This window comes from Mirounga angustirostris, unplaced genomic scaffold, assembly GCF_029215605.1.
Source record: "Mirounga angustirostris isolate CCGP_5_RB_7025 unplaced genomic scaffold, mMirAng1.0.hap1 SCAF_4, whole genome shotgun sequence".
NCBI lineage: Eukaryota > Metazoa > Chordata > Mammalia > Carnivora > Phocidae > Mirounga > Mirounga angustirostris.
In genome coordinates, this window is record NW_026991712.1 from 88686378 (window position 1) to 88712247 (window position 25870).

At 44.1% G+C, this 25870-nt stretch overlaps 2 protein-coding genes and 1 pseudogene across 2 annotated transcripts; 1 reads left to right on the plus strand and 2 right to left on the minus strand.

Moving 5' to 3' along the window:
- The first annotated feature begins 224 nt into the window (after window positions 1-224).
- LOC135363983 (late cornified envelope protein 1C-like) lies at window positions 225-820 on the plus strand. Its single transcript, XM_064587468.1, has one exon. The coding sequence runs from the start codon at window positions 227-229 to the stop codon at window positions 515-517; it is 291 nt and encodes a 96-aa protein (XP_064443538.1). The 5' UTR covers window positions 225-226; the 3' UTR covers window positions 518-820.
- Window positions 821-13657: 12837 nt separating this feature from the next.
- Window positions 13658-16056, minus strand: LOC135364039 (uncharacterized; annotated as a pseudogene).
- Window positions 16057-16388: 332 nt separating this feature from the next.
- On the minus strand, window positions 16389-17011 carry LOC135363984 (late cornified envelope protein 1F-like). Its single transcript, XM_064587469.1, has one exon. It carries the CDS (start codon window positions 17009-17011, stop codon window positions 16697-16699), a length of 315 nt encoding a protein of 104 aa, XP_064443539.1. The 3' UTR covers window positions 16389-16696.
- Window positions 17012-25870: the final 8859 nt, after the last annotated feature.

Below are 25870 nucleotides of genomic sequence, written 5' to 3' on the forward strand. Positions count from 1 at the left end.
CTATAACAGATGAAGCACTCCAGAGATGATGTGAGGGCATTTGGGGAACTATTAGAAATAATGAAAGTCTCTCTGTTGAATTATCAAGGACTCCATTTAAACAGTTCATCAAATAAAGGCACTAGAAATGATGTTGAGGACAGGAAGGGGTGGGGCAGGGGGGCTCAGGGTCCTGGGTCTGACTCACTGTGTGACTCTCCCTCAGCTCCTGACCCTGCCAGCCGAGATGTCCTGCCAGCAGAACCAGCAGCAGTGCCAGCCCCCTCCCAAGTGTCCCGCGCCCAAGTGCCCCCCCAAGTGCCCCCCCAAGTGCCCCCCAGTCTCTTCCTGCTGCGGCTCCAGCTCTGGGGGCGGCGGCTGCTGCAGCTCTGGGGGCGGCGGCTGCTGCCTGAGCCACCACAGGCGACGCAGTTCCCACCGTCACAGACACCAGAGCCCTGGCTGCTGCAGCCAGCCCTCGGGGGGCTCCAGCTGCTGTGGAGGGGGCAGCGGTCAGTCGTCTGGAGGCTGCTGCTGAAGTGGACCCTGAGCCAAGGAGCGCAGGCTTGGGGACAGCGAGTGGCCAAAGCCCTCCTCCTGTTCCTGCTCCCCCTGCTGGGCCTGCCCAAGGGGCTGAGTTGTCTCAGTGAAGGTTCTGAGCTCTGGGCTGGTGGGTCCCTCTGCCCTGGGATTCAGAAGGCTGAATCCTCTCCCCTAATTCCATCTGCTGACCTCTGACACCAACTGTGTTATTTGCCCTGGGATCCCCAAACCACAGACTCTAATCCACGCCCCAGCTACTCTCCTTGCCTTCTGCTCCTCAAGTGAAACAATAAAACCAGAAATCTGCTTACCATCCTGTTCTAGACTCTTCCTGGCCTGCTTGCATCCCAGTATTTTATTTTTCCACCACTATGCATTCTCTTGCTGCCCAGAGATCTTGGAAATCAAATTTGTGCTAGTTGCATGGTTGGTGATGGGAGGAGGGGAGAGAAAATGGCTCTGCCTCGTACTCTGACACCATTTCTCAGACAAATACTTTGTAGCTCTTCTGGAACTTGAACTTGGACTTTCTTTGGGGTCCAAACAAGTCACAAGGGCAATGCATATTCCATTCCTCCCCTGGTCTCCTCCTCCTTCTCCATTGTGACATTGCCCCAACTCACCCTCAAATTTCTTTCTCCTTCAGCCAAAAAATTTATTTAGAAAATTATACATGAATTTTCTACAAATAGCCCACGAAACAAACATGATGTTTCTAACTAGAAACATCCATGTAGCATGCGGCAAAGATTATAAAAATTAAAAGGCCTATAAGGAATTAGGGAATTTTAAAAAATCGGTTACTTCTCCCCTTTCTCCCCTCAGTTTTTTCAGGTCAAATACTTCATCTCTATGTTCTCTAAAAAAAAAAAAATATTGATTTTCCTTTTTTTTTAAGATTTTATTTATTTTTTTATTTGCCAGAGGGAGAGAGCGCGCACAAGCAGGGGGAGCAGCAGGTAGAGGGAGAGAGAAGCAGGCTCCCCACTGAGCAAGGAGCCTGAGGTGGGGCTTGATCGCAGGACCCGGGGATCAAAACCTGAGCCGAAGGCAGACACTTAACCATCTGAGCCACCCAGGCGCCCCTGCTTTCCCTTTTAACAACAGCCCTGAAGCAGCACTAATTGTGATCATTGTTCTTTCATCTTTTGGTTCCCTTCAGATGTCTAACTCTGTCCCTTCTTCCTACCATTACCTCCTCACTCCAGGGATCCTGGTTAGTCTCCTTCAGCTTAAATATACATGCACACACACACACACACACACAAATGCATATATGCAATAAACCCTTATTAAGTTTTAGAATCATTTTATTACTGTATTAATTTACACAATAAAATTCACTAATTTTTAAATATACAATTCAATAACTTTTGCCGAATATATGCAGTTATGTAACCCTAAATGCAATCAATGCAATTTAAAATGTAGTTGGTGGCTAATCATTATTTGGAGAAAATTTAAAGAATAACACATAATCCAAAATTTATAAAGGGAAATGTGGATATATGAAATCGATGTGGTTAAATGTGGAAAAAATAAATTCTTAAATAGTAGAAAGCACTATTAAAAAGATATAAAGATTATTTGTCTTTCTCAGTGTGGTTTATTTTATCTAACATAATACCCTCTAGGTCCATCCATGTTGTGGTAAATAGCAAGTCTCATTCTTTTCTATGGCCAAATGATATTCCATTGTATGTGTATATGTATATATGTATATACATATATACCTCTTCATCTTTTTTTTTTTTTTTTTTTTTTTTTTTTTAAAGATTTTATTTATTTATTTGAGACAGAGAGAATGAGAGAGAGAGAGCACATGAGAGGGGGGAGGGTCAGAGGGAGAAGCAGACCCCCTGCTGAGCAGGGAGCCCGACGCGGGACTCGATCCCGGGACTCCGGGATCATGACCTGAGCCGAAGGCAGTCGCTTAACCAACTGAGCCACCCAGGCGCCCTATACCTCTTCATCTTTATCCATTCTATTGATGGACACTTAAGTTGCTGTCACATCTTGGCTATTGTCAAAAATGCTGTGATAAACATAGGGGTGCATACACATTTTTGAATTAGTCTTTTTATTTTCTTTGGGTGGAATTATTGAATCATATGGTATTTCTATTTTTAATTTTTTGAGGACTTTCCATACTGTTTTCCACAGTGACTCTACCAACTTATATTCCGTCCAACAGTGCATGAGGGCTCCTTTTTCTCCACATCAGCAGTGTTGCCAACGCTTTTTGTTTCCTGTGTTGTTGATTTTAGCCATTCTGACAGGTGTAAGGTGATATCTCATTGTGGTTTTGATTTGCATTTCCCTAATAGTGATGTTTTCATGTATCTGTTGGCCATCGTATGTCTTCTTTAGAAAAATGTCTGCTCATGTTCTCTGCCCATTTTTTAATCAGATTGTTTTTTTAATGTTGACTTGTACAAGTTTCTTATATATTTTGGATATTAACCCCTTATCAGATATATCATTTCTTCTCTTATATATCTTCTCTCATTCAGTGGGTTGCCTTTTTATTTTGTTGATTGTTTCCTTTTTTGTGCAAAAGCTTGATGTAGACACATCAGTATTTTTGCTTTTGTTTCCCTTGCCTTAGGAGATGGATCTAGGAGAATGTTGCTATGGCCAATGTCAGAGAAATTACTATCAGTGTTATCTTCTAGGATTTTTATGTTTTCTGGTCTCATATTTATGTCTTTAGCCAATTTTAAAAATATTTATTTATTTATTTTAGAGAGAGAGAGAGAGAGAGAGAGAGAGAGAGAGCATGCAAATGTGCAGAGGGGAGGGTCAGAGGGAGAGGGAGAGAGAAACTTCAGCAGACTTCACGCTTTGCTCTGAGCCCGACATGGGGCTTGCTCTCACGACTTTGAGATCAGGACCAGAGCCAAAACCAAGAGTCGGATGCTTAATGGACTGTGCCACCCAGGTACCCCTGTCTTTAGTCCATTTGGGGTTTGTTTTTGTGTGTGTTGTTAGAAAGTGGCCCAATTTCATTCTTTTATATGTAGCTGTTTGGTTTTCCCAGCACCATTTATTGAAGAGACTGTCTTTTTCCCATTGTACATTCTTGCCTCCTTTGTCGAAGATTAATTGACCATATAAGCTAGGGTTTATTTCTAGGCTCTCTATTCTGTTCCATGGATCTATGTGTCTGTTTTTGTGCCAGTCCCATACTGTTTTGACTACTACAGCTTTGTAGTGTATCTTGAAATTGGCAATTGTGATACTTCCAGCTTTGTTTTTCTTTCCCAAGGTTGCCTTGGTTATTTAGGGCTTTTGTGGTTCCCTAAAAATCTTAGGATTATTTGTTCTAGTTTTGTGAAAAATGCTGTTGGTGTTTTGATAGGGATTGTATTGAATCTATAGATCGCTTTGGGTAGTATGGATATTTTAACAGTAAAACTAATGTAACATTGCCCGATGTAAAGATATTTATCAACCAGCTATGCTCAAATAAATTTATTTATATATATAAAATAAACTATCCTCAAAATTTTAAAAATCCTTTAATACTTGGTAATAAATGAGTAATTTTGAATTATTACCACCATTAAAAAAAGATGGAAAGAAACAAAATTAATGTCATGAGAAACTCAAAGCTTTTCCTCTAAGATCAGGTATAATGCAAGGATGTCCCCTCTCACCATTCCTTTTCAACATAGTACTAGAAGTTTAGCTAATACAATAAGATAAGAAAAGTTAATTAAGGGAATACAGATTGGGAAGGAAGAAATAAACTGTTCTGTTTGCAGATTATTTGATAATCTATGTAGAAAATCTGAAAGAACCGACAAACAAACCTCCTGGCTCTAATAAGGAATTATAGCAAGACTGAAGGATACAAGGTTAATCCACAAGAATCAATCATTTTCCTATATACCGGTGAATAAGTGGAATTTGAAATTAAAAATACAATACCACTTACATTAGCACCACCCTATAATAAAATACTTAGGTATAAATCTGACAAAATATGTATAAGATCAATATGAAGAAAACTATAAACCTCTAATGAACAAAATCAAATAAGAACTACATAAATGGAGGGATGTTCCATGCTCATGGATAGGAAGAATCAATATTGTCAAGATGTCAGTTCTTCTCAACTTGATCTATAGATTCAATGCAGTCTCAGTCAAAATCCCACAAGTTATTTTTTGGGTATCAAGAAACTGATTATAAAATTCATATGATGAGGCAAAAGATCACAGTATAAAGGAGAAAAACAAAGTTGTGGGACTGACACTACCCAACTTTAAGACTTAGTATAAAGCTACATAATCAAGACAATTTGACATTAAGAAAATAATAGAAAATAGATAATAGATAGATGGAATAGAATAGAGAGGCCAGAAATAGACACCCATAAATATAGTCAATTGAGCTTTGACAAAAGAACAAAAGTAATACAATGAAACAAAGATAATCTTTTCAACAAGTAATGCTGGCTAAAGTGGCATCTACATTCAAAAAAAAATTAATCTAAACACAAACCTTATACCTTTCACTATAAAAATAAACTCACATGGATCACAGACCTAAATATAAAATGAAACATTATAAAACTCTGGGAAGATAACTATTGAAGAAGACCTAGACTAAGTTGGGTTTGGTGATGACTTTTTAAATACAACACCAAATACACACTACAGGAAAGAAATAAGTGATAAACTAGACTTGATTAAATTAAAAGCTTCTGGTCTGCAAAAGACAAAGTTAAGAGACTGATAAAACAAGTCACAAACTATCAGAAAATATTTGCAAAGGGCACATATGATGAAGGACTATTCAAAACATATAAATAACTCTTAAAACTCAACAATAAGAAAAAAAATAACTCAGCTAAAAAATGGACAAAAGACCTTAACAAATACCTCACCAATGAAGATATACAGATGACTAATAAATAGCATCTGAAAAGACACTCCACATGATATGTCATCAGGGGAAGGCAAATTAAAACAACAATGAGGGGGCGCCTGGGTGGCTCAGTTGGTTAAGCGACTGCCTTCGGCTCAGGTCATGATCCCAGGGTCCTGGGATCGAGTCCCACATCGGGCTCCCGGCTCAGCGGGGAGCCTGCTTCTCCCTCTGACCCTCTCCTCTCTCATGCTGTTTGTCTCTCGCTCGCTCTCTAATAAATAAATAAATAAAATCTTTAAAAAAATAAATAAAAAATAAAACAACAATGAGATGCCCCTATACACCTATTAGAATGGACAAAATCTGGAACACTGGCAACAGCAAATACGGATAAAGACACAGAGCAATAGGAACTCTCATTAATTGCGGATAGGAATACAAAATGGTATAGCCACTTTGGAAGATGGTTTGGTGGTTGCTTACAAAAGTAAATGCATTCTTACCATGCGATCAAGCAATCTTACGGTATTTAACCAAAGGAGTTGAAAACTTATGTATACACAAAGGCTGCACACAGATATTTAGAGCAGCTTTATTCGTAATTACCAAATCTTAGAAGGAACCAACATGCCCTTCAGGAGGTAAATGAATAAGTAAACTGTGGTATATCTAGAAATGTTATTTGGCAGTATAAAGGAATTAGTTATCAAGCAATGAACAGATATGGGGGAACTATAAATATATATTACTAAATAAAAGAAGCCAATCTGAAAATGCTATATGCTGTATGACTCCAGCTATATGACATATGGAAAAGACAAAACTATGGAGACAGTGAAAGGTCAGTGTTTTTTTTTAATCTTTTAAGATCAGGGTGTTGTTTAAGGATAGGATAGGGAAGGTAAGAGTAGGCAGAACACTGAGGATTTTTAGGGCAGTGAAAGTACTCCCTATAATACCATAATTATGGATACATGTCATTCATTATACATTTGTCCAAACCTACAGAGTGTATTACAAGAGTAACCAGTAATGTGAACTATGGACTTTGGATGTCGATGTGTCGATATAGCTTCATGGATTGTAACAAATGTACCACTCTTGTGGGGGATGTTGATAGTGGGGAAGCTACGCATAGATGGGCATAGGGGGTATATGGGAAATCTCTGTACCTTCCTCTCAGTTTTTCTATGAATCTAAAACTGCTCTAAAAAAATAAGGTTTAACTTGGGAAAATAGATTACAAATGACAGTTATAGGACTAAAATCTCTAATAAATATAGGGTTCATATAAATTAAGAGTAAACAAGTAAACATTCTTACAAAAGATTTGGAAAAGCCATGAATGATGGATTCTAAGAAAAAGAGAAAGAAGGGCACCTGGGTGACTCAGTTGGTTGGTTAAGCGTCTGCCTTCGGCTCAGGTCATGATCCCAGGACCCTGGGATAGAGCCCTGTGTTGAGTTCCCTGCTCAGTGGGGAGTCTGCCTTTCCCTCTCCCTATGCCCTTTCCCCTGCTCGTGCTCTCTCTCTCTCTCTGAAATAAATAAAATCTCAAAAAAAAAGAAAGATAAGAAAGAAAAATAATAAATACTTGTAATTACCACTGAAATTAATTTGGAAAAGCAATTCTACCTCGCTCATACAGAAGAAACAGAGTTCATTTTCTAGGAAGGAGCTTTCAGATTTATAATACCTTTCAAAAATTAGCTCACAAAACTTGTTGTTGGTACAAAACTCACCAGGTGATATGCAAATGGTCACTTACGCTTTGTTCCTGAGAATGCAAATTAGCATAAAGATTTGGATGATTCATTAATTCATTCAACAAATATTTATTGGGGAAGATGAATTAAGCTTAAAATGAATGTACCATTCATAACATAACACAAACATTGTTATGACATTGAGGCAAATGAGTTAAAAAAATAAAATGAAAGAAAAGATGCATAAGAATGTCCACTGCAATAATTCAGAAGTAATGGGAGAGCCCAGCGCAGCTGAGACAAATATGAGGTAAATATAAAAAAATTAGTAGCAAGACTCAGAAAATGTAACTTTAAAAAAAGATGCTATTTAAAATAGTAACTGAATTTTTACCTAGACTCTAAGAATATTGCTTCAACATTTAGAATTTAATTTAGTATGATTTAAAGGGTTTGTAGAGATGGAGGAAAAAAAGCAAAGATTGCAGATTTGCTTGGTGCTGGCTCTGGAGCACAGAGAAAAACAGTTTCTCAGTCTGCATTGTTTCTGGTTAGATCTCAGCAATGCTTCCTTCATTCTGGGAGATAATGAAAAGTTAACAACTAAAGGTGCTGGGAAAAGAAGTTTTGTGGGTACAGTCTTTGACCCCCTCTCAACAGCATAGAATGGGCCTTGGGCCTGGAACACTTCCTCACCAAGAGATAAAGAGGCTGGCCTCTAGCCACCCTCACTGTAGCATCTCTGCCTTGGAGGAAGGGCAAGGTTCCTCCACTGCCACCTGAGGGGGGTGGCCTCTGGCCATGGGGGATCAATGCCCACTGTGGAAGCCAGTCTTGATCTGTCTCTTCTCTATGTGAGTGAAATGTCTTTCCATCTAGTGCTTGACTGCATTGTATTTTCCTTGGCAACTCTGATGCTGAGATGCAGTGGGTAGAGTGTTTAGAGTGCTCCCCTGGGATTGGTAACCTGTGCATGGTACTCAGCTTGACAAAAAGAAGAGGGTGCAATAGACACCTGGACAAATGGGAAGCCTCAGAAAGCCAATGCTTTGATGGTCAAAATGTTTATATATTGGACTGTTAGAAAAGCCATGAGACCTTTATCCAAGGCTTAAGATCCTGTCTTCATGATACAACTGTGCTGCTGACTCACTGCCTACATCTAAGTCAGGTCAATTGACAGTTTGGGCAATGCCCTGCATGGAGGCAGAGGCATGGATCAGATGGCATTTCAACCCCATCATCCCACAAATCAGGAGCAGGAATCCATGTCTTGACCACTTCCCCATTACCAAGTCTTTGGAACAGCCTGAATGTTGGCTCCAAGCTGCTTAGGAACTTCCCTGGTGTAAACCAAAACTGGCTCCTCCTGGCAGAGAACAGGGAGAGAGCAAAGAAGGCCTCAGGTTGGTAGGAAGTAGGTTTGATGAACAAGGAAACTTACTCAGGAGGCTTGCACTGGGTAGCTGCAAGACAGGTAGATCTCCACACCTCCTCCTTCAAATCTTAAAAAATTATGCAGAGGATTTAACTGGGCTCAGTCACATATAATACCCAGATGGTCTCAACACCACATCACCATCTCAAGGCTGTGTCCTTAGGGCAGCCTCTGGGGAAGGAAAGCAGAACCCACATCCCAAGGATGGGGAAGGGGTGAGAAGTCTTCAATTGCCAGGGTCCATCCAGCTCATGGGTCAAACAGCAGCTACATCCTCTGGATGACCACCCCAACACTGAGCAGGAGAACAAATCGCTCAGGAAAATGTGGCCAACCCACCGCACTGAGCCTGTTTCAGAGAGTGGTATCCTATAGGAATGAGCTTATTCATCAGGATTAGGTATTTGTCACTTGAAAAATCAATGCTAATGCTAGTAATAGGATTTTAAGATCATTAACTGCTCACTCTGTGCATAGCCCTGTATGAACCAATGGAGGCAACAAACATAAGATCCAAGCCAGAATGCTAAGGAACTTATTATAACTTCATTGGAGTGATATGTCACATGACACATAAAACAGCAGGTGGGATTTGAGCTGCCCCATCGTGACAGGGCAACAGCATGGCATGCAATATAGGGAGAGGCATAATCAAAGTTCAGAAATAATGTCCATCAGTTTCAGAATATTTCTAAGGTAGGTGACAAATGCTTAAACTTCAGATAGAACATAGATTCATGTTTCATAGTAGGATTTTGGAATGCCTCCCATAATAGTGTGCATTCTGAAAAAGACGTTAACGGTTTGTGGTTAATTATTTATGGAGATAGGAGCGATTTTCTTGGATCTCATAGTGGACAGATTCAAGGGGGTCCTCTTATCCCAGTCTTGGGCTCAGCTCCCAGCTTGTGAGGCAGGACCTGGGCATGCAGGGACCACCTCCTGCCACCCACATGGTCCTGTGACAGGTGGTGCCTGGCAGCTGCTCCCTGCCTCCCCGCAGGGCCCAGACATTGCCACCATCAGTGCCACTTCATTCTCCTTACAGCTGCCTGTCCCTCACACATCCTTCTTAGAGCCTGGCCCCCCAGCCCCTCCTGTCCTAATGCCTTGACAGCCTGCTCTGGATGGAGACCTCCAGAAACCTCTACGTGTCTCTGCTTGTGTCCCTGCCACCCTGGCAGATCGCGCGCGCGCGCGTGTGTGTGTGTGCATGTGTATGCGTGTACACGCACATCCACGCCATCATGGTTAAAAGTCTGGATTAGAAGTGAGTGAGATCCACCTGGGAGAGAATCCTGGGCCTGCCACTTGTTAGCCATGTAATCTTGTGAAAATCACCTAACTTTTCTCATTCTCGGTTTCCTCAACTTTAAAACAGGCGATAAAAATTACTCTCAATGGTGTCACGGGGGTCAGTAGAGTCATGGAAGGGAAACCCAGTGGACCCTCAGATGTGAGCTATCTATCCATCGATGATTAAAAAAGAATGGATTGTTTTCAGATCACAGTTATTTTCCAGGTGAGCTGCATCTGACTTTTAAAATGACCATTTTTTTCCACGGAGGTCTTTCATACATTTTCATATAACGATATCCCTGTGGAGGAGCCAGAGAGAAAAGCTGCACTGCCTTGCATGGGACAATGAGAATCTGTTTTCCAGGGATCTTCCAGGCAGGGGGAGGGTGAGCCCGTGGATGAGAAAGCAGGAAGGGGAAGAGACAGCGAGAGGGTTCTAGGCTGTGGTGTGGGTGTCTGTGGGGAGGACCACAAGGGCAGGAGCCCCTGGGGCTGAGGAGGCGGGAAGACCTCATAGAACAGGAGGGCTTGGGATTCAGTAGGAACCTCCAGCATCGCTGCTTGGACTCGAGGTTCTTTGAAGGAATTTTTGGAAATATTTTTAGGAGAGTGAGATAAAGACAAATGTCAATTTGGCATATAGCAGGTGTTCCTTCCATGTCTGGAGGGCAACATATTTAAAAAATAAGCAATTAATTAGATAAAGACAAATTAGACCTGAGTAGTTATGAGAAGAAAGTCCTCCCCCGAGAAGTGTCCAAAATAATTCTCCAGAGCCTGAGATGAGCCCAACATGACTCAAAAATATCCATAGCTGGGTCATAACGGGCAAGGAGAACCAATAGCTGGTGAACTGTACATGTGCACATGACTGTGGATATGTTAGACTGTTTAACTGATTTATCTGTGTGTGTATTACATATGTGGATAATTATATATATTATGTAGACATAGATAGAGATGTAGATATAAGCACAGATACAGATATGGATGTAGATGTAGACACAGACACAGATACAGATATAAGGAGAGAGAGAGAGAGAGAGAAAGAGTCCACCTTGTCTGTCACTCTCACCATCAGATATCTCAAAGTACGTGGCCTTCCCTGGTGCCCCACAGCCTCTCATCTGTAATGGTTTCTCCTTAATGCTACTCTTCGCTGGGGTGCACACATGTTTCTTTCCACCATCTCCCACTCCAGAAATCATTACCCCTGACCTTCAGGAAGCCTCGTCCAGGGCTCCAGTGCGTTCAGGATCAAGGCGGCCATTTTTTAGAGACAGTCAAGGCTCTGTGCAGTATGACTCTGTGCAACTATTCCAGTTTCTCTGTTGGTGTCCCAAGAAGAACTGGCACATTGGCCACATGTCTCTCCTTACCCCACTCCTATGCTTTATTCCATGATATTTTCCTTTCTGAGACAATGCCGTTCAAGTCCCACTTGCTCAGTATCCTTTACATGACATTATCTTACAAAGGAGATTTTAATAAACCCTTTAACAACACAACTGTGCCTCATATTTCTCACTCCCCTTCAGCAGCTAGTCCACGCTTATGCATGCATGGGTGGTTAATAGACTTTTAAAAACCCTTTCATTAGCATTAGCACTGACTTGGCAGTTTGCGAACAGCTGTTCCCTGTGACTCCGGTCACCCTCATGAGAGACCACACTCCAAGACAGGCCCAGTGAGGTGTGATGGCCACACCCCTCTTCAGAAGTCAGCCACTGTCTCACCTGACCATGACATTTGTTCAAGTTGTTCCAGTGGGCTTACTTATGGGGGAGTGGCCAGGATATTCATGCCTTGGCTCACATGGGAGCTCAGCTCCTGATTCTTAGAATGATGGGGTAAGGAGTCCATCTGGTCCATGCCTCTGCCTCCAGGCAGGGCGGCACTCAAATTACCCACCTGCTAGGCCTTAGTGATGAGTCAGCCACGTGGTTGCAACCATATCACTTGGACGGACACTTTGGCTTTGGATATTCGCTACCAGTGGCTTTGGGACCGTTCAGTAGACATGTCTGACTACTGGAGGCCTTCTGAGGTGGCCTATTCACCCAAGGGGTCCTGTCTCTTACATGGTCATTCTCTCATCTCTCAGGGAGCTGGAGGGGGCACTGCTGAGATCATATGGGAAGCAATTCAGACTGAATTAATTTTCCTCTGTGCCTTCCCACTCAGCTCCCTTCTGAGCTACAAATGAGCACTTAACAAATTATAGTTTTCTTCATCTCTGAAATCAACATTCTAAAATCAATAGAAAATATAGATCATTGTTGTTTAATTATTGATGGGGGAAGGTGCAATAATAATGGCACAAACCCCATAATATATAAAGAAAAGAGTTGATTAATTAAAGTCCAGAAAAAACATAAGTTTTATACAGCATAAAGTATCATATATAAGGTAAAAAGACAAATAACTACAGAACAATATAACACATAGGCCTGGGAAGAAGTTGATAGCCCTAATATATAAATACATATTACAAATTCAAAAGTAAATACACATACACACTGAAATGAGTAAAGGACACAAAGAACCCTTTCCTAATCCCTCCCTCCCCCCACCTCATTATTTCCCTCATACACACACATATCCACACACGTTGTGTTAGTCCGGGTTTTCCAGAGAAACAGAACCAGTAAGATGTGTACCTATATACACAGAGATTTATTTTAAGGGACTGGCCCACACAGCTGCGGGAGCTGGCAAGTCTGAGAACTGCAGAGCAGGCTGGCAGGCTAGAGAACCCGGGAGTGTTGACGGTACAGCCGCCAGTCTGAAGGCAGCCTGCAGGCAGAATTCCTTCTTCTTGCGCAGCCCTCAGTCTTTTTTCCTAAATCTTTCTACTGACTGGTTCAGGTCCATCCACATTACGGAGGGTAATCTGTTTTACTCAAAGTCAACTGATTTAAATGTGAATCACATCTAAAAAAAAAAAAAAAGAATCCCTTCACACCAACATCTACGTTGAGTGTTTGATTTAAAATCGGGGTGCCATGGCCTAGCCAAGTTCACACATAAAATTAACCATCACAATTCACCCCTTGTCCACTTGGCACCCATACACATCTCCTTAAACAATATTTAACCGCCAAATAAAGACAATGACAAGGCCATACTGCCAGCTAACATGATGCAGTTAGGCTCTGTCTAGCAGATAATGCAAAAACCCTTTCTCCAGAAAAGGATGTAAAGTCCTTCAGTGATGTTGACTCTTCTCCTTGATATCCTTAACTTGACTTTTATTATGTAATGTTGAACAATACTGAACTATATCAGTCAATACATCTTATGTTATGTGATAGAATGGGAGGAAACCAAAGGTACTTCACACACACACACACACACACACACACACACACACTCATACCAAAGTAAGGAAGTAAACATGCTCATAGTAAGAAATGCCCATAGTTCTGGCCATGGTCACCCAATATTCATTCCTGAAGGGTCTGGGCCATGAATAGTCCTGTCTGAATTGGGTTCTTCGAGTTTCCCATGGACTTTAATCGAAGGGCGTGGCAGAACTAAGAGTCACCCTAAGGGACCCCTTGTATTCCACACATACTCTTCTTTACCTCCACTGTGAGTAGCAGTTTAATTCCTCGGTGGTAATCAGGATCAATCGCCCCACTGAGCTCTGTAGCTACCTTCTTCGCCTGTTGATTCAGAGTCCTGAGGAGGCCAAAGTAGCCAAGTGGCATTCTTAACTTCCAGTTCAATGGAATCATTCTGTCTCCTGGTGCCTTCTCCTCTTCTGGACTGCGTTCAAAACTAGCAGGTTTGGGGTTACTCAGTTAATGGGCTAGCGTAGCACACCCAAATGAAAAATATGTTACTTCCAAAATCCAAAGAGGCACACTAGGTGTTGTGCCTCATTTTTTATTGTAGGGGGGGCCAGATGCAACTACTTCTGTTTCACTTTAGAAGGGATATCTCAACATGCCCTGTACCACTGGACCCCTAGAAATTCCACCAAGGTAGAAGGCCCCTGAGTTTTTGTCAGAGTTATTTCCTACCGTCTGACACACAAATGTCTTGCCAGTAAGTCTAGAGTAGTTACTACTTCTTACTTGTTAGGTACTATCAGCATAATATCATTGACAGAATGGACCAGTGTGATGACTTGTCGAAGGGAAGGACAATCAGGATTGCTGAGAACTAAATTATGACATAGAGTAGCAGAATTGTCCTACTCCTGAGGAAGGACAGTAAAGGTATATTGCTGGCCTTTCCAACTGAAAATAAACTGCTCTATTATTAAACTGGTGGTCTTTACTGACAGATATGAAGGCAAAAAAAGAGAAGAAGAACATTTTCCAGATCACTAGCTGCATGCCAGTTACCAGGGGATGTGCTAACTTGCTCAAGTAACAAAACCACATCTGGTACAGCAGCTACAAGGGGACTCACCACTGGCTTCAGCTTACAATAACCCACTGTCATTCTCCAAGACCCATCTGTTTTCTGCACAAACCAAATAGGCAAGTTAAATAGGGATGTGGTGAGAATCACCACCCCTGCATCCTTCAGATCATTCATGGTATCACTAATCTCTGCAATGCCTTCAGGGATGTGGTGTTGCTTTTGATTTATTATTTTTCTAGGTAGAGATAGTTCTAATGGCTCCTACTTGACCTCCCCATCATAAGAGCCCTCACTCTACCGATCAGAGAACCAAAGTGGGGATTCTGCCAGTTGTTGTGTCTGTCTGTTCCAATCATACATTCTAGAACCAGGGAAACAACCACAGGGTGGGTTCAGGACCCACTGGGCCTACGGTGAGATGAAAAAACTGAGCTAAAACTCCATTGATCACCCGGCCTCCATACGCTCCTATCCTACCAAATAGGGACCAAAGTGGACCAAAGTGATGTTTTGAGTCTCCTGGAATTAGCATCAATCCAGAGCCAGTGTCCGTTAGCCCCAAAGTCTGATTATTTTCTTTTCCCCAGTGCACAATTACCCTGGTAAAGTGCCGTAAGTTCCTTTGGGGAACGCTGGGGGAAAGATTAATAGTATAACTCTTTGGCGGAGTTCAAGAGTTCTTCCTCCAGAGGACCCATCCTCCCCTTCATTCGAGGGGTTCCGTGTCTACAAACCAGCTCAGAGTTGGGAATTGATTAAGGGAGCATTATTCTCTCTTTTTATGGTTCAGAGGTTTGTTCACTTAGAACTTTTCCTCCTATACATATAAAGTAAGAATGTAGTAGGCTCCCCATCAATTTCATTTCCAAACCACCATGACGAACTAGCCAGAGCCACAGCTCTCTGTGAGTCAGGATGTTCTGATTACTGCTTTGACTCTGCTGTCCATGATAGTAACCACACCCACTTTGCCTTTGGTGCCCGAGTGCTGCCAATGGTATCCAATTATCCTTATTGCATTTAGGTTTCCCAATTCAGTGGCATCAGATTCCACTGTAATTTCTAACCTACAGAGAAGACCAATCACATAGCTCTTCAAGGATGCTGTGGTCTCCTCACAAATTGATTTCTCATAGCCCTGAAAGATAAGTCCTCTGGGCCCTTCCAGAGGAGATGAGCAGATGTCAACTGATAACTCCACTCTAGCATCCCAATAAGCCTTTGGACCCCTTCCTCTATAATTTACTAAGGAAGTCCTGGCATCTCATTTTCATTCAGTGTCAGCCACCTTTTGGTCCATGTTTCAGCCAACCAACCCAACAAATTGTTAGAGCCCCGTCCAAGCGGACTTGCGTGAATAAATTCGGCCTGATCCAACTTTATGTCCCTTCCACAATTATCTTGTACCCTTAATATCCATCCCACACATATTCCCTGGGTTTATATCTGTATAAATTAGAAAAAATCATGTAGTTCTTTTGGAGTGCAGTGTACCCGTTTATGGGTCACACTTTCTACATCACCTTTTGGGGCCTACTGGGACTTGAGTCGAGGTGCATGTCTAGAAGCAAAGAGAGATGGTGGGATGGGTTCTCAAGAGAACCAGCGGTGCACTGCAAGGCAACCAATTCCAGGAGGCCTTTCAGCTTCCTCAGGAAATGCATGGTTAACCACCTCAGAGGGGGATGAAAAGGCTGCTTCTACTGGCAAAAGACACAACTTGGTGGAATGGAATTTAGAAATTCAATGTCTCAACTTTATCAGGAAGTTCCCAAATGTCTCTATTCCAATTTTCAGGACTCCAGGGATGAGACAACTAGATATCATGTGAGGCATGGTGTCAGCTCTCAGAAGGACGCTCCTTGTGAAAATGCATCACTGAACCTAGTCAGGCAGAGACATCAAACAAACCCAAATTGACAGGCATTCTACAAAAACCAACAACTGTTTAAAAATCTTCAAATCATAGAAGACAAAAAGCCAATGTTGGTTCCTGGATTGGATTCTGAACCAATAAAAATTTGTTTTGCTCTTAAGGACATTAGTGGTGCAAGTGGCAAATCTGAGTAAGTTCTGTAGACACTGAGGCCTCAGGGGAAGCAGGAGTTGAGGACAGAGTATAAAAAGATAATGTAGGAATAAAAAGAAAACAACAATCAAGGAGGGCATGAAGATGTCTAGTTTTATTATTTCACATCAGGCTGGGTTTACAACAAGGTAAGCTCTGAAGGACCTAGGGTCTGTGCTTTGGGTTCCCAGGGCAGCCACACATATGGGGGAGGAGGTGAGTAAATGGGTTTGGGGGAGGGGTTGTGGCTTCTGGGCACCAGGGCACAGGGATCCTCTGGGCCAGAACTCAAGGCTGCACTCAGACCCCTCAGCCCCTTGGGCAGGCCCAGCAGGGGGAGCAGGAACAGGAGGAGGGCTTTGGCCACTCGCTGTCCCCAAGCCTGCGCTCCTTGGCTCAGGGTCCACTTCAGCAGCAGCCTCCAGACGACTGACCGCTGCCCCCTCCACAGCAGCTGGAGCCCCCCGAGGGCTGGCTGCAGCAGCCAGGGCTCTGGTGTCTGTGACGGTGGGAACTGCGTCGCCTGTGGTGGCTCAGGCAGCAGCCGCCGCCCCCAGAGCTGCAGCAGCCTCCGCCCCCAGAGCTGCAGCAGCCGCCGCCCCCAGAGCTGGAGCCGCAGCAGGAAGAGACTGGGGGGCACTTGGGGGGGCACTTGGGGGGGCACTTGGGCGTGGGACACTTGGGAGGGGGCTGGCACTGCTGCTGGTTCTGCTGGCAGGACATCTCGGCTGGCAGGGTCAGGAGCTGAGGGAGAGTCACACAGTGAGTCAGACCCAGGACCCTGAGCCCCCCTGCCCCACCCCTTCCTGTCCTCAACATCATTTCTAGTGCCTTTATTTGATGAACTGTTTAAATGGAGTCCTTGATAATTCAACAGAGAGACTTTCATTATTTCTAATAGTTCCCCAAATGCCCTCACATCATCTCTGGAGTGCTTCATCTGTTATAGAATTAGAGAACTGAAGCCAAAATATGTTAAGAAAAAGTGCTCAAAATCAAACATCTAGAGGAGATATTCTACAGCAAAAATCACGGAAATAGTAAATCTAGGTGACAGTTTAGAAATGAAATTGTTTCTTTAGGGAAAACAGTCATTCCCTCTTGCAGAACTTTCTAGATATCCTTGTCCTGTAGGGACATAGAAGTCCACACCCGCAAAGGACATTGCAGATTGGCTGGAAGAATGAGCTGAGGGAGAAGATAATTTACTGTAAGCTGGGACTTGCACCGGGCCCCTGACCGGGCCCCGCTGCCCTGGCATCTTGCAGACGCTCCCCTCAAACTAACACCTCAGCATCAAGATTTGAGTTGTTCCTACTCAACTCTGAAGTCCTTTTGTCTGAGTGCTTAAAATAAGTCAGTCAGTTGTGATTTCCTCTCTGCTGGCTGAGTGTCACTGTTCCCATCTTTACTTTTCCCTGGAGGGACAGTTATGCTTTCAAAGATAAACCTCCCTGTTGACAACAGTTATGGGTTGGTATGGTGGTCAGTGTTGCAAATCCTTCCAACCAGAGACCAACAACTACAGATCAGTTTGTTTTTTCTAGTGTACTGTCACACTCACACAGTTCCTTCTACTCATGTTCCCAGCCTTCCTAGCTCCTTGCCCCTCCCTCAGTGTCCCTGCGACTTGTTCTTTGCTAATATGAACCCAACCTCATCTTCTTCTCACTGCCACCCACCACACACACACACACACACACACACACACACACACACACACACTGCAAAGGCTCTGCCCCCCACCCCCCACCTCCTGCTCTGGTTTGAGCTCCCTCTGCGGAAGGCTCTGCTTTCAGTCCCAGGGGACACTTACCGGTGCACAGGCAGCAGTGGGTCTGTCAGCACCTCAGGAGAGGAGTGTATGGAGGTGCTCTGACTCTGAAGCCCTTTTATCCCGGCTTTGGGCTCTGCCCTCAGCCTGTGAGACAGGACCTGGGCACGAGGGGACTGCCTCCTGCCACCCACGAGGTCCTGTGACAGGTGGTGACTGGCAGCTCCTTCCTGCCTCCTTCCATGGGGCTCAGAGCAGCTGCTCCCAGCTTGGAATAGGGCTGCTTAGAAAAAGTACCACGGGAGAAAAACTGTAATCATCCCCCACCTTACACTCCCACTGTCCCTGCAGGATACCTGCCTGGCTCAGTTTTGGAGCTTGAGTTCCCAATGTCTCTTTTCTTGCCTCCCAAATCTTAATTCAATGTTTCAGTCCGGTTTAAAGCAAGTTTCATAGAATCCTCCAAATCTTTATTACCTTATATGTGAGTGTGTGTGTGTGTCTGTGTGTGTCTGTGTGTCTGTGTGTGTGCACGTGCACATGGGCCCATATGTACGTGTGCCTTAGGAACCAACAAACAACTTGACGAGTCAGACTCAAGAGAGAGTCCTGGTTCTGACACCTATTAACTCCATGACCTTGTGAAAAATACCTCATCCTTCTTGTTCTCAGTTTTGTCCATCTACAGTAGAGATAATATAAAAATAACTACAGGGGTGTGTATGTGAGAGCTAATGCAAAGAAAAATTCTGGTAGAGAGTTTATAACACGCTGTATTCCTTAAACAAATGCCAGCACATTCACTTTTTTAAAATTACAACTGTTTTCTAAGGAGAGTGAGTGTGGTTGGAAAATACAAGACCCTTCTGTTTTCTTGAGATTAGTGATATGTTTTAATAAGACAGTATTACCAGGAATAAAGTTTTATACAAGAGGGAGAGAGGGAAGACCTGGCCAGTGAAACTGAGAATTCAGATTTTCCAGGGGTCATGTAGGAAGGCTGAAGTGAAGTGAACATCCCTGCTGGAATGCGGCAGAGGCCGAGAAAAAGCTGAGAGGACAAGCTGCTAGGACATGAGAACAGAGGCTGGACTCCACACTCTGGGGCCAACATGTGAGTGGGAGAGACACCGTGAGCATGTGTGTCTGTGTGTTCAGGTGCCTGTGAGTGTGTGTCAGTGTGTGGTCATATCTATGTGATGACAGCATGTGATTATGTGTCAGTGTGTGATCGGTTGTGACCTCATGTGAGGGCTTATGAATGTATATGTGTGGGAATATGTGCATGAATGTGCAAGCATGAGTGAGTGTGCAAGAGTGAGTGAGTACAGGGCTGATATTCAAGAGGTATATTCCAGCATACACAGGTGTTGCTGACTGAATGGTTGAAATATTAAAACCACTTCTGTAAGAGATAGCAAACAGCCACCACACTAACTCCCCTGCCCACCAGTGCTCCTGCCACCACACTGACTAACCCACAGAGTCCTCTACACCACTGGGAAACTAGGAGGACCATAACTGTCACATCAGGGCTTCTGAAATGCTGGTCCGGCTTCTGCTCTCGAAGCTCAATACCAATCTACAAAGTTGTAGAATGTACTTGAATAACAACCACTGTGTGTAATTTGTGTGAGTGCATGAACACACACGAGTGCTTAATCTTGTGCAAACAAGTATGACTGTGTGGAGGTTTGTAAACATGCTGACTTTGCCTCACCAATGGATTGATGGGTTCTACGTTCTGGAAAGACAGGATTCAGTCTTTATGCTTCTTCTAGCTACCAGCACAGTCAGGGCACTTGCTGTGTCACAGAGAATGTAAACCAGAGAGCCAGAGTGTCCTGAGTTTGCATCTCAGCTCCACCACTACAGGCTGTTATTATTGCAAGCAAGGAGGGAGCTTCTCTGAACCTCAGTCCTCTATCCCTGTTGGGAGTAGCCATACCTACTTCAGTAGGGTGGTGTCAATGTGTGCAAAAGTTGGCACACCTGTGTCAGTCAGGACTTTGCCCCTGTACATGCTTCCTCAGCTTGTCAGCCTCCCTTCTTGCCTCCAGGGAGCATAGCCTGCCTCACAGAGACAGAGCTGACTGTCCCAATGATAGCTGAGAATCACTGTGGGCTAGAGCTGCCAGGATTGCCTCAAGAGCAGGATCCATTTTGGGCAGGCGTTAAAACAGGGAAGATTCTGGAAGTAAAGGGCAACCACCAAATGGGATACTTATGACCTAAACTAAATCTTGTTTCCCCCTATGAACACCCACTCTGATCTTTTGTTCTACTTAATTGGTCCTGTCCTTGACCCTGAAATTCGCCCTTCCCCTTTACACCTTTGTATCACTGAAGGTCTGGAGCCCACGTCTTCCAATGTGTGGGAATAAGCAAAGGGTGCTGCCTGTAGGCTTGCTGCTCAGTCAGAACTGGAGAATAACAATAAAAGCAACAGCTAACATTTATCAAACTGTTTAATTACATTCTCATTGGACAACTCCCCCTTCCACCCCAAAAAGCAGCTAATCTTCTCCCCCACCACACAGATGAGAAAAGTGAGCCTAGGGAAGTTCTATAACTCGCTGCAAGTCACTTAGTGGAAGAGGGGTGGTTCTGGAATCCAGATTCAGTGTGACGGGGACAAAAGAAAAATCAGCAAGATGGTCCACACACAAGCACATGTGCATGTGTGCTAATTATGGAAATTAGTAAAAAGAAAATTAAATGAAGCCCAAAGAGGTGAAATTCAATCTCATGTTACACTGCAGAGTGAGGAAGGGTAAGGCAAGAGGGGTAAAAGCCCAAACGAGAGAGATGTGGGGAGAAGGTGATGTATGGGGGTGAGGAGGACACATTTGGAGACTGTGCTGAAATGACAGCTCTGAATGTGGGGGTGGTAGCGAGTTCTCATTTTCAAGGTGTTCTCACTCTCTCTATCTCTGAATTCCAAGGTGTGAGGTGTTTGTCAAATGTACCACCCAAGTCATCCCTTAATTGTATGCCACCCTGTCTAAATGTTCTTTGTTTTACGAGGGTCTTCTCCCAGGGACTGTTGGGCCCAGAGGCCCAGAGTCTGTGCTGGTTTCTCTGTTCTTATAGCACCCCTCACCTTCTGCACAAACAGGAATGGAGGTGCTTACTAAGGCTGCAATGATGGATTGACAGGGTGGGGGGACAGATGGATGGGGGATGGATAGAAGGAGGGGAGACAGCTGAAAGGCACAGGAGTCTGATGGAGGAAGAGGAGCCCAGCCCTGCAGGTAAGAAATGCTCAAAACTTTGGTCTTTAGCTAACTCTGCATTCTCCAGGGTCTATAATAATGTGTTGGGGTAATCCAGACTTCTTTTTTTTTAGGTTTTAAAAAATTTATTTTTTAAAAGTTAACATGCGCATAAAAGGAAACTGAAAAACACAAGAAGCAAAGAACAAAGTCATCCATAATCACAAGCAGTTTACAGTTTGACTTCTAGATCCTATGTGTGTATCTACACAAGTAAGCATTTTAATGTAATTAAGATCGTACAGTTATGTACCATGCTTTTTTATACACCATAAATATTTACCATTTCAAAGTCCCCAAACTATGAGTATTTTGAAACCAAGAATACACTACATCAACTCCATCTGAAAGAAAAAAAACGTAATCCTGCCTTTCTTGGTGACAAAAATTTCATAAAAGACAAAAATGGCAACAGGCCTCTAGATAAAGATATTGGCAGAGTTACAATTAAAAAAAATGTATTCCCTTAATGTTCAGTTAAAACTGGGACAAAGTAAGAGTACACAATGTACAATGCTTCTAAAAGAATTCATTATCCAATCTATACTATTCAAATATTAGCAAGGAGGTATGTTTCCATTGAATCCCTTAATGTATTCCTATAATACAGCCAAAGAGACACACACACATTAACAGTTATCATTACAATGTAAATATGAACACATCCGCATACATCTCTCCCTCTATACTTCCTTCTGCCCCTTTCATGATATTTTCCTCTCTGCCTCCTTCTGGGTACTTCTGCTGGCTCTCAGTGACTGCCCTGGAGCCCAGAAGCATGAAAGGGGAGGCAGGTTTAAGAAAGGAGGTTCCACCTCCTTTTTGTTGTCCAATGAGAATGTAACTAAACAAAATAGTCCAACCTGTGGACTATTTTGTAAGAGAGGGGTTTGGTGGAGAGGGATGGAGTGGGTAGTGGAAACAATAGGAACCAGCAGTTTGGATTACCTGTGCCTCTGAATTATCTGGTTACCGCAATCCTCCAGAAATTTTAATTGAAAGTAGGGGGGTTGTGGGGGAAATAGTTCAGGGAAATCCCCAACTGAGAAATAATGGGGGCTGTGATTTTAATCACATATTGATGGTGGATATCATGTGTTGAGTATACAAGGTCTGTATAGATTGTCTCCTTTTTTTAAATTTAAATTCAATTAGCCAACATACAGTAAGTACATCATTAGTTTCAGATGTAGTGTTCAATAATTTATCAGTTGCCTATAACACCCAGTGCTCATCCTCATGACACATTTGGTTAGCTTGAAGAAACTTTTGTCTTCTCTTCACCTATGGGAGAAGTTTTAAGGCCTTATTCTCAACTCCTTTAGACCCAGAAGCCCTTGGAGTCTGTTCTCTGAAATATAATTTATTTGCCTCAATCCTTCTCTGCTATGTAGCTCTTGACTGGGGGATTCCCTTGCTCTTTCTCAGCCTGCAGGGATGCTTTCTCTCCCACATGTTCTCCAGATGGGCATCATCTCCCCCTGGTTCCAGTGGTGCTTTCATTTTCCGTAGGTATGGGATGTGTCTCCTCCGTACCCCAGCAGGACCACTGAGAACGACCCACAGCTCACCAGTGCATCTGTACTGTGCCTGTTCCTCTGCCTGCACCACATGCCCAGCTACCCTAGGGCTCTGGGGTGGGGGCGGGACAAAAAATCTGCAGGAATGTAACATTGTCCAACAACAGAAGAATCAGACTGAGACATGAGTGCCAGAGGAACTACATTTAATTGTTTGAAAAACAGGAGCAGAGGTGGAGGGTGGTAAGAAAGGTGTTCCGCATGCTGCCCAAGCTTCCGAGAAGCAGACATAGTAATGTAAATACACGTCAGTAGAGATGATTAGACAGTTCAGAACCAGATCCTTGTCTGAGGTGGAAATTGCAGTTGCTAATTAATAAGTAGAGATCGAAGAAACCACCCTCCTGGTGCTGCCTTTTCCTGAAGTGTGGCTGCAGTCAGAAGCTGGGGTGAATGGCGTTGACAGATGGCAGAGAGAGGGGCAGTGAACTTCATGCTCTCTGTTTTCCTAGGAAGCTTGGCCTCTGGTCGAATGCTAGGGTCTTATTTCTGCTGGGACTTCTGGCACTGTTGGGGTGGACATTTCTGTTGGCACTTGGGGGCGCAGGGCTCCTTGCACTTGGGTGGAGGCTGACAGGGCTGCTTGGTTTGCTGGGGTTGGGGGCAGCACTGCTGGGGTGGGGGGCAGCACTGCTGGGGGGGACAGCACTGCTGGGGTGGGGGGCAGCACTACTGGGGTGGGGGATAGCACTGCTGGGGGGGACAGCACTGCTGGGGTGGGGGGCAGCACTGCTGGGGTGGGGGACAGCACTGCTGGGGGGGACGGCACTGCTGGGGTGGGGGGCAGCACTGCTGGGGTGGGGGACAGCACTGCTGGGGGGGACGGCACTGCTGGGGTGGGGGGCAGCACTGCTGGGGTGGGGGACAGCACTGCTGGGGGGGACGGCACTGCTGGGGTGGAAGGCAGCACTGCTGGGGTGGGGGGCAGCACTGCTTCTGCTTCTGCTGAGACATTCTTCGTTGACACACAACTGGAAACAAAAAAACAAAAAAGTGAGGAACGCCTTCGCCATAGAGACACTCTGGGCCCGAGGACAGGGCCTGCCGCATTCACATCCTTCTCTGCTTCTACTTTGCCCTGATGGTTTCACAACTTAAGGTTTGTATGTCTGTGTATAAATATCCATGCATGTGTGTGTAAATATGTGTTGAATATAAGTTGTGGCCAAAAGTTTGTAAGTCATTTCAATTCTTTTCGAGACAGAGAAACATGGAAAGAATGAAGCAAGGAAGGAATGGGAGAAGAAGAGAAAAGGGAGAGAGGGAGAAGGAACGACAAGGAGAGCAAGAACAAAAAGTAATATACTTTTATGCCAAAACTATGGAATCTGGAAGAGGATTGCCTAGGATCTGAGTCCTGGCTAAACTATTAACCTGCTGTGTGACTTTGATCAAGTTACTTAGCCCTCTGTATATGCATCTCTTAGGGCTGTTGTAAGGATTAAATGGGTATATAAAATGCATACATATAAACATGCATACATACATGTATGTGTGTGCACACACACACACAACCACACAGGGTAGCTAGCACATGATGAGCACAGTGTAAAGGTTTTGACTTATTAAATAAATTTCTAAAAATTAAAAAAGAATGAGAAGGAGCATCTCTTTTCTCTAAGACAATTATAAGAGAAAGGAGTCTAGAGACAAAATGGACTTTTTAGCTTGATTCTTATTTACAGTTGAGGAAAACCAACCTCAGAGAAGGACGTAATTAGTCCCCAGCCATTCAGCACAAGTAGGTAGAAATGGTGGTCCCCAATTCCTGGAGCAGGACCTTCCCCCTATATCACATCATCTTGTCCCTGCTGCTCTGTGCTCCTTGGGGTCTCTGCACCCCAATGCAGTCTTCTTTCTTCCCTCCCTGTATTTGACTTTTCTTTAAACCACAACTCTGCCAGGTGCTCTGCCTCATGGCTGGTGCGCCCTCTCCTTCTACTGAGTCCCTCTCAGCATCTGACAAGATACAACACCCATAACACACCAGCAGGATCCTCAAGACACTGGTCTCTTGGCAGACTTTCCTCTCCCATCTCAGCCCAGCTCCCCACACCCTCGGCTGGATGGCTTGCAGACCACTATTGGTTGGTCCCCAATAATTTGGTAAAGAGAAATGCCCAACTAGATCTTTCTGACCAACCACCCAGAGCTCCAGGCCAACTCCCAGCCAGGTTGGGACCATGTGGAGCAAGGCTGCAAGGAGAGGCACTGCTTTGCCTGACTTACCCAAGTTTGCCAGTGGCTGGAGTGTGGAGATGCCAAGGGGTTTGGGATGCTCTGAGCCTACCCACCTTTTATACATCTCACATTCCTGCCTAAGGCTATGAGGTGGCCTGGGATTGGAGTGTTGTAATTAGTCCCTAGTCACAATAAGACCCACCTGTCCTTCCTCAAATTTCAGGTTTTACTCACCGCCCAGGGCTGGCAGCCTCCCTCGTGGCATGGCAGGACTTGGGGGTGATGGTACCTTCACTCTGGCCTTGGCCCCACCTCCCCATCACTTTACGAGGCTGGCTGCCTTGGATTTCCAAACTCACTCGTGACTTTTGACTTAGAACCTTGGCATCTGGGATGATCCCAAGCAGGCATTCAGGTTTTGAGGGTGTGAGGGCAGGGTTCCAGGAAGCTCTGGTTGGCAGAGGGGAGGGGGTGGCCTGGGTGGGGTACATAGACAGCATTGTCTTAAGGAAAACTTAACAACTGAGGAGGTGAATGGCTCTCTGGGAGGCCCATTAAACATGCATGACTTTGACTTAACCTAGGCTCAGAGTCACATTCAGCCTGAACTGGTGGAAAGACAGTGCAAATGGCTTTGATTTTATGCCTATTGTTATTTAGGTAATAAATGGGGGCTGTAACCCTCTGTCCTGCCTTCTACTGAGAAAACCATTAGGTTGCATTTAAGGGAACTAGGTGGTTACAGTAGACAGTACTTATCTCTCATCTCTTT

Coding starts and splice junctions, on each gene's coding strand:
- LOC135363983 (XM_064587468.1), top strand. CDS start 227: ATGTCCTGCCAGCAGAACCAGCAGCAGTGCCAGCCCCCTCCCAAGTGT.
- LOC135363984 (XM_064587469.1), bottom strand. CDS start 17,011: ATGTCCTGCCAGCAGAACCAGCAGCAGTGCCAGCCCCCTCCCAAGTGT.